General features: G+C 39.0%; 1 protein-coding gene across 2 annotated transcripts; it reads right to left on the reverse strand.

The window, feature by feature from the left end:
* Positions 1–923: 923 nt before the first annotated feature.
* Positions 924–9,053, reverse strand: capns1a (calpain, small subunit 1 a). 2 transcript variants are annotated; one of them, XM_086307865.1, is made up of 11 exons: positions 8,907–9,053; positions 7,884–7,940; positions 7,749–7,785; positions 7,557–7,649; positions 6,166–6,223; positions 5,968–6,032; positions 4,861–4,933; positions 4,348–4,422; positions 3,211–3,327; positions 3,054–3,112; positions 924–2,945 (listed from the first exon to the last, which is right to left on the reverse strand). In XM_086307865.1, exons 2-11 carry the CDS (start codon positions 7,928–7,930, stop codon positions 2,919–2,921), a joined length of 651 nt encoding a protein of 216 aa, XP_086163991.1. In that variant the 5' UTR covers positions 7,931–7,940; positions 8,907–9,053; the 3' UTR covers positions 924–2,918. The 2 variants fall into 2 exon arrangements, with proteins under 2 accessions (XP_086163991.1, XP_086163990.1); XM_086307864.1 differs by having other exon boundaries at positions 4,348–4,426; positions 4,865–4,933; positions 8,907–9,051.
* Positions 9,054–9,264: the final 211 nt, after the last annotated feature.

A 9,264-nucleotide genomic window follows, 5' to 3' on the forward strand; every position in this document is an offset into this window, starting at 1 on the left:
TTCCCAGAACATCCTAAACCACTGATGTGACCACTCCAAATACTCATGCTCTCTCTGATTAAACAGTTTTGATTTTGCAGCTTAAGGAATGGCCTCTCTCATCTGCATAAAGAGCTCCTTTGACCACATATTGTGGATTCACACAAAACAGCTTTCAAATTCCCCTTGTATGTTTTATTCAGTGGCATGTTAATTACTTAAATGTAAAAAAAAGATCAATTTAGGATGGGTCTGACAAATCTGTTTGTGTGTGTGTATTAGTAGGAGTGTCAAACGTAAGGCACAGGGGCCGGAAATAGCCCGGCAAAGACTTCAATCCAGCCAAATAGAAAGCTTTGGAAAATAACTAGCACATCAATTTTTGGACTTACAACTGTATCTGTAGAAGTCGTGCAAGTTTTTGGGCTGATAAAGACCTCCCACATAGCCATTCAAAAATACCAAAGTATTATTAGATAATCAATGAAATGACAGAAAAGTTCCTGTTTTTTCACCATCTACTAGAAATTGATATTTTCATTAATCAATAAAAACTACAGAAAGGTTTGGGCAATAACTTACCAGAATGTTTTCTGCAATTTTACGCATTCATCATATAGGAAACTGAGACATTAAGATCAAAGTGAGTGAGTCTGACAGCTCTGCCTTAGAGTAAATGCATTTTAAACACTTTTCCAAACAAGAAGCGTCTTTGTTTAAAAGTGATAAGATGCACATGAAAACCAGAAGATGATGTGCCACGCACAGTATACCGAAGGATGTTTTTACAGAACTTTGTTTCAACTTTCAGAGTCTATGATCATATTGAAGCCGTTTACAAAACATCCATCACTGATCATCTTCTGCTTTAAACTGACCAAGGCGTCACTCTTTAATAACCCACGCAGAGTATTTGTCAGCAGTACACCAATAATAAGACTGACATATTTAACATGATGTTTTTATTCCAAATGCAGTACAGGTCATTTATCAAGCAAATCCAATAACAGTTTAATGGCTGTGGCATAAAGAGTTACAGGATTAAAACCCCTTAATTATGGCATTTCACTTTGGGCTTCATGCATTAGTGGCATACAGCATCAGCTCACACACTATGCTGGCATCATCTAATGGAGGCATAAGTGATCAGAAAGCTGAGACACACAAAACTATGGCAGACTTTCACTTCAAACAGAAAACATGGCACATTAGCCTTTCGAGCAAAGCTCACACCTTTCACACTTTAATGTACATTACTACTATAGATGGAAGATAAAGTCAGCTATGTTGGGTCGTTGCATCAACTTACCATTAAGTGCAGGACCCAGAAAGTACAGGATATATATGTTTAAAAACCAAGTAGCCATCTAGTGGCCGTAAAAGGCATTCTGATAGTGATAAGATGCAATAACAGTCTATGATGTAAAAGAATGGAGTGTAGAAATCAATAATTCATGCTGTGTGTTCCTACAGTGCTGTAACTCACCAGCAAACACAAATCTGTGAGCCAGTACAGTCTCAGTGAGCACAAATCTACAGTCAGAGGAGCTGGGGCTGGTTTCACAAACGCTGAATATAGGGTTGAAAAGTTTAACATCAGCGGTCTCTTCCATGGCAGAGTCTCAGCAAGGATATGGTGCTCATACCTGTTTTATAAAATGAAACCTCTTCCTCTGAGCTGCATGGGTGTGCACAGACTGACAGCCTGTTTATCCTGTTGCTCATGCTTGCTTAGACACACCCATAACATTTAGAACTGCAAGAGATGTGGCCACATGTTACACTGTATGGGCTCACTCTTCAGCCACAACACCTGAAAACAGCTCTTGGTATCACTGCATGAGTGACAGCCATGATAAGAGGAGGTCAATGGAAATGTGTTTATTTGTTAATAATAATAATGTCTCTACATAATTTCTTCTGGAAGGAATATTCAGAGTGACACATCATTCAGTTAGGTGTGAGCTGCCTTTGGGGTTTTTTTGCTGCAACTATGCTTAGTCCTCTGCTCAGGATGAAACTGGGTGGAACTACTGAGAATTTATGAAATTCTAAGGACCTACATGTTTACTGATGAAATAGGCTACCTGCCCCAACAGGTGTAACAGAACTAATAGCAGCCACAAAGAGTTGTCAACACAGCAATCAGCGCTCACACACCCACACAATTCCTAGAAAGATCTAAGCTAGTAGAACGGGTGGAAAGAGGTGTGCGATGCCTAGTCTACCACATCACAGCTGACCTGTGCTCAGAGAATAGAAGTCACATCTTTAATAAAGTGACACCTGAAGGAGGTTTGTGTGTCTTTTACAACACTTGTGCAGCGCACAGGTGCATTCCCAGCAAAGTTTGGAGTTAAAAGGCAGAAAAAGAAGAAAAAAAAAAGCCAGCTGACAATCAGGTTTTAGGATAAAAACAACCAATGAGCAAAAACATGTTTCTACCAATTCTCTAAGACATGGTGATTGTCAAATCAGCCCCAGACAAAGAGCAATACTGTTTTCACATTAGATTTTAAATTACAAATCCCAGGGCGGCAGAAGCAGGATCTTCTTGTGCCATTTAGAAATTTGGGGTGTGAGGAAGATCAAAAGAAAATGCCAAAAAATGGCAGCAATTCAACATACTATCACTTTTACACAACTATGTGATTTCACAGCTGTCCAAAGCGTTTATTAGCATTCACCTTTGATCATCGTCAGCTACGGCAGCATTCTGCATGCAGCTTTGTTAACAGTGTTTTCCAATCTTTCGTGTAAGTTTTAAGAGCTGTGAAGAATACCACATGTTTCCATTAACATGCAATTGTGAAAATAAGCCTGCACACACAAGGGATTTGCTAACACAGGAAGTTATTGGGATGATGATTAAAATATCTCGAATTGTGTATATAAACAAAGTGGTTCCATGAAACAAGCCGGAGAAACATGATCTGGACTTAAGAGTACATGGTGAGCTGGAGCCACTGAAAAGACACAAAGAAAAGCAAAGAACAAAACAACCAGTCAAATACTTTAAAACGGTCTGAACTGAAGTCAAAACCCACTGATACAAACAACAAAGATTACTTTACCTCTTGAACATTAACTTTGATGGTCCCGTTGTTATCCTTATCCAAGGTTTTGAAGGCACCTGATTCAGAACAGGTATTAAACTTCCGAGTCAATCATTCCTATCACACTAAACTATAAAGAATTAATTTAGTGATTGGTCTTTAAAATGAAACTTACGGCACATTGCATCCAGCCTTACGAGACAGCCAATGTAGTTGTCAAAATCCATGTTTCCACTTTCATCGCTGTATCTGCGAATGATCATCTGGTACAGCTGACCACTGAGAGGGAAGCCTAACGAAGAGACGCACAACTGTGTGTTACAATTAAGCAGTACAACAACAGGTACATGTGCATTATGTCTGGATAAGGCTGTGCTGCTTATATCTAGGGATGGGTATCGTTTAGGTTTTATCCGATACCGGTGCCAAACCTGTACTTTTGAAACGGTGCCGGTGCTTAAAGAATCAAGAACACAAACTTTGTCCTAAAACCTCTCATGTTTAACGGTTTTCCAATTTTTCTTTGGTCATTTTAGCCTTTTTGGCCAGGGTGAAGGGAGTATCTGCCATCAAACAAGAAGACAGCTGCATGTAACTACGACGGTGTTTGCTAGTTCACCTTACATGCATTGATGTAATAATGTGGTTAGCCTACTCAACGTAAATTACACACGAACAACATTGAGCTACTCATGCAGAGAAGAACGGCTGCTGCTGCCGTCATCATCCGTCATCATTTCTGCTACACTGGCAGGGCTAGGGGCCAGAACTCTCCTCTTCGGGTTCTTGGGGGATGTTGCTAACTCCGGGTCCGATAACAAGCACCACACCCGCAGTAGGTACGGTGTATTTCTCGGCTTTAAAAATAAACCCGCTATGCGTCGCCAGGTGTTTCATCAGATTCTAGGAGTTACCTCCTTTGCACAGTATCACCTTAAAGCACTTGTTGCAGGCTGCTGAGTTTGCATTGCAAGTGAAACAATGTGTCTACATACTGTATCCATTCCATTGACATTTTCAATCTTCTATTGTGAACATGCCGTTTTCTGTTTTTCATTACATTTCATACAGTGTCCTAAATTTTTCAGACCTGGGGTTGTAAATGACTAATTATTAAACCAAGCCTCAAATTTTTTCTGGCTTATTAAACTAAACACGAACCTTAACATCATGTACATACAACAGTTATTGTATGTATAGGTATTGTTTTTCCAGTGTCTCTTCTTAGAGGATTAAGTAAATCTTTTCCCTTCATTCTTGTGAAGTGCTGTGGAACCATTTGAACAATGCAGAAGAACAAAAAAATTCTCACCAGCAGCTCTGAAAGCCTCAGGCAGCTCATTTGCTCCAATGACACCGGAGTGATCGGAGTCGTGGGCCTTGTACACTCCCTAAGTAAGAACAATAGAAACATTTAAAACATTTGTGGCAACCCAGGTTTCCTGGTAAGATCACTGACAACCTAAAAAGGGTAAAAGGAAAAAAGGAAAAAGAGCTGTATTCACAACTCCCAAGCCATAAAGGTTTAAATTCAATCACCACCATATACAAGTTACAACTTGTATCTCCTTCAGCCAAAAAAAAAAAAAAAATTATACAGATCACATTTCTATGTTGTAAAAACATGGCGGCTAACCAAATTAGGGAGAAGTTTGGCACAGTGTGTATTCAAATCAGCCCGCCTAAGCAGCTGATGCTGTAAAATCTTTAAGCCACTTATTCTTCTGTGACCCCCCTGCTGTAAATGGTTAAGCCTGACCACAGTAATGCCTTAGACTATGCAACAGAGAAACAGATGTGCAGGATAAATAAAATGAAACTGTACTTGCCTGCCATCTTTTTATATTGTCCCAGAGGTGTTTGAATTCATGAAAGCCAAGTTTTCCAGTGCTGTCAGACTGAAAAAGCGTTAAGGCCAAAAGACAACAACTTCTCTAGTTAAGCAAACAGTTGCGAAGTTACTTGCACAGTGTTTGCACAATGGGTTTCACATGCCTTTTCAGTAGGGAATCCACCACATATTACAAATTTCTCATTTAACTTTTCTTTTCATAAACATGCAAATAAGACTGTCAGCTGAAACTTTGTGGTCCTCTCAGTGTTCAACTTCCCAAACATTTTAATGTGATTAATCCTCCCCATCCACTGCTACAATATTATGTTGGCTCAGGAGAAAAAAAGTCTTTAAGTTTGAGTCCATCAGATGTTTTCTAAATCCACAGCTTAGCAACACATGAAGGGCTAGCTAAAGCGTTTTGTTATTGTTCAATTAGGACAATGAACAGAATTACAGAATATATACCCCTGTCAAACAGCCAACTGCGGACAGCAGAGATGATATACATACTACAACAACCCAGTGAACTATAACGTGCCTATAAGTGTGTCACCCATAGTGCTACGTATGGTGCTATATTACCAGACCACCTTGAACTGTTAAAAATGAACTAAAATGAATCGTTTCGTTGCCTTTCAATAGGCCATTCAGATTTTAACTAACACACTTCTGTATATACAATTTAACAGTGCTCAAGTCGTTTTCAAAAGACATATTTAGACATGTTCAAAGCAACATCCATTTCTGCATTTTGTAAAGTCGCCGTTCTAAATTATATAATTGCTTAGTGTCATTTTTTACTTTTACCCAGATATGAACTGTGTGATGGGAGGAGCCTAGAACAGAGAGGGTAAAAGAAAATGTGTATGAAGACTTCAGTTGTTTTTGGTTTTCTCTGGATTTCAGTCCACTGCAGCTTTAAGGTTTTAGTAAGCCACAGGTATGAATGGGCCTGTTAAGCCAACATATCCCCCACTTTAGTTGTCTGTTTCTATTTGTTCTGCATCATTTTTTAAACTTTTGCTGTCAGTGACAGTTCAATACTGTCACCCAGGTTATATAAAACACACAGAGTACTAATGAATGAAAAGATACATCCATGACTGCCACCATGCTCCTGCAAGACTCAATGCTGAAACCATCTGTCTTCAGATCATGATCTAAAACATAACAAAAAAATCTATTAGTAAAAAAGAGAAAGAAAGAAAAGAAACCCTAAAATGTATATGTATTCTGAAGAATTGAATCATAAGCATAATGAAAATAAGTATGACAAATGCAGACACATCTTACGCTTTGCAATGATTCTGTTCAGGATGTTCATCAGCTCGTTTGGGCTCACTTCCATATCCTACATGAAAAATATGGAACATCATTAAAAAACATGAAGAAACCTGCAGAGACACAGCTGTATGGTTTAGCTAAATGATCAAAACAATATCCATATTACTGCTGGGTCATACACCTGATGTATAGGTTTGATTTTATTTATTTTAATGAGATGAGTTTTTCAAAAGAAGCATAACATGGTATACTCTTTTAACCACTGGGAAGGGCTCGGGGGCCACATTCAGCAACAGTATAACAGATGTTCCAAAACAACCCATGACTGTTTAACAGTTAACAGGTTAACAGGCATTGTGGGTGGAGCTCAAGCAGCTCCTCCACAATGACAGACGGGTTTATTGTGAACACAGTCAGGCTTTTTTTTTTTTTTTTTTTGCCTTAGCTGGCCCAGCAAAACCTAAAACTCCAGCTGGGGATTGAATTTAATTAAATTTAAAGTTGTCTCCTCACATACAAAGTCTTGGATAATCTCGCCCCATCATATCTTAAAGAGATTGTAGTATCATACTGTCCCAACAGAGCACTTCACTCTCAGACTACTTGTGGTTCCTAGAGTTTAAAAGTAGAATGGGAGGGAGAGCCTTCAGCTTTAAGGCCTGCAGTGCCAGCTGCCCATTAGAGCGCTGCAACTTAAAAATGCTTAAATGTATCCAGTTTAATTAGCCTATTGGATAGTGACCTAAAGAGTTATATTTTTTAGCTTTATTATGTCAGTAGATCAAAGTGAAATCATTTTTTCTAACTAAACCAGTATTCTTGGTTTGTGTCCTTAGCAGCAGATTAGAGTCACATATAAAAACATTGATATATTTTTCTCCATCAGAGTAATATATTTACATTCCTGTGGCAATAAAATGCACGGTGGGCCAGGTTACGTGTTTGGCATGAGTTACTACAGTGAATTATCCAGATAACAAGAGAGCCGCTTTTAGGACACAGAAAACTCTTTAAGCTCAACTCAGTTTGCGAAGCCATAAACTTAGCTTCATAGTACACCCGTCAGAAGAGGAAAAGGTAATTATTCAGTCAATGAAAAATAAATAAAACAGGTGTGAAAAATGGAATAGTCTAAGTTCAAACTGAGTTTTTTAAGCTGCATTTGACAGTTCTGCTGGACACATTAATATTAATGTCAACAAAAAGCAAACAGGGAATCCCAGAAGTTAGAAAAACCAAACCAAAACACCATAATACAATCGCTTGGCCATACCTCTTAGCACTAAATTACAATTGTATGTTTTCACATTAAAAATGAAACAGATCACTGCAAAAAAAAAGCAAAAAAAAAAAAAAAAGCAACAGATTTAAAGAGAAGCATAACTAGGCATTGCACTTACATCTCCAGCAATCTGTTGGAAAACTCTGCGGAACTGCTTTTCTTCTTCACTCTCATTTTGTGCTGCATACGTAACTGGCATGCGTGGTGGAGGCTGTGGGACAGATGCCCGAGAAAATATTAGAAATGCTATCACCAATCACCAATCTAGAAATTAGAAGTGATGGGCAGTGATGAAACGATGTAAACTCACGGGTTGAGAAGGCACAAACTGGTTTGGGTCGATGTTGCTACAAAGGCAGGAGCAGAGATCAAAAGCAGATGTTAGACCAACAGACCGACCAAATTTTTGCCTACCTGGTACTTGGTACTTATTTCAGAATCTCACCCAGCAGCATCAATGATGCCTCCAATAATCGCTTTGACAAAATTCATCTTCTGTCAACTGTGAATGCAAAATGCAAATATTTATTTGTTTTTTCTTGAATAAATATATAAACACACGGTAAAATGCGTGACACCCTTCACAAACACTGAATCACACGTATCACACTCTTGATCAGTGGTTGTTGATCAATGATTATGAGAATTTGCATAATTATGATGAAGGAACTGACCTCCCAGCCCATTGTTCCTTCAGTGGGCTGGTTTCAGTCATTATGCAAATGTAGTGTTTATAAGATTGGGGAAACCTGCAGTCAGCTGAGACTGAAAAAGTCATTTGGATGAGTGAGGAAACGTTTCTCCCACTGAAAACGCCCCGTCCAGATGAACAGAATCAACTTTTGGAGATTGAATTACCTGAATGATTGAGCATGCATCAAGACGCACAAACACTGTAGTTTTTAAACACACTGTTTGTTTTCTTCATAGACTCATTAATTAACGACACACCCAAAAGACCCTGTTAAAATGTTTCCTGATATGGAAGAAAATCCATGACGCACCCAGACTGAAACGGGATGAGATTTGAAAAGTTATCTTTGTTCTTCGCAAATCGATAATGACATCTCTGAACATATATGAGGGGGTCTAGTCAGTAAAACGTCCCCCTCTAAACAGCACTGCTAGATTGTGTGGTTAGGTAACGACGCAAACTGAATATATATCCGCATGCTATGTAGCGTTATGCTTCAAAACTAGCACTGTTTCAGGTCAGCTTGTTATTCGCCCTGCAGCTGCTCAGTGGCGTTAAAATACCGTATGAAAACGAAAAACTCGTAACGTCGCAGCACGCACTTAAACTAACGATATACTGGAAATCAGCTGATTTACACTTGCTATCTTAGCTCTGAGCTAATTCAGCTACACGAGTAAACATAGCCGTCATATTCAGTAAAACTTGACACTTAACTAAACCCGAACTGTTTTCATTTGTTCTATGAAATCGCTACGTTTAATGTATATTTACCTGTAACGCAGCAAGCTTTGTAAAGTTGACCGCAGGATATTTGGGGAGGCTTGCGTGACTTCCACTAACTCAGCTGGTAGGAGGAGCTCTTCAACACGCCCCAACTGACGACCACACATCGGAGGAAGGAGGAGGGCTGGTGGTTTATTTCCGCCTGTGCTCCGGGCTCCTATCTTTACCAAATTCAGTATGATGGAATACAAATGATTTCTGTCTTTATACTACTCGGTGATACTAACAGCGTTTTATGACGTACCTTCAAATCGTTACCTTGTGTTTGTTATCAGACACGCATAATATCATAAGCATGAAAATACCACTTCCCTTGTATTAGCTACTTGTATTTACAAAGAAACAC

Source organism: Aulonocara sp. 'chitande type north' Nkhata Bay, linkage group LG10 (assembly GCF_057382095.1).
Source record: "Aulonocara sp. 'chitande type north' Nkhata Bay isolate Kocher_YH1m ecotype deep benthic linkage group LG10, A_spYH_male_GT1.1, whole genome shotgun sequence".
Taxonomy (NCBI): Eukaryota; Metazoa; Chordata; class Actinopteri; order Cichliformes; family Cichlidae; genus Aulonocara; species Aulonocara sp. 'chitande type north' Nkhata Bay.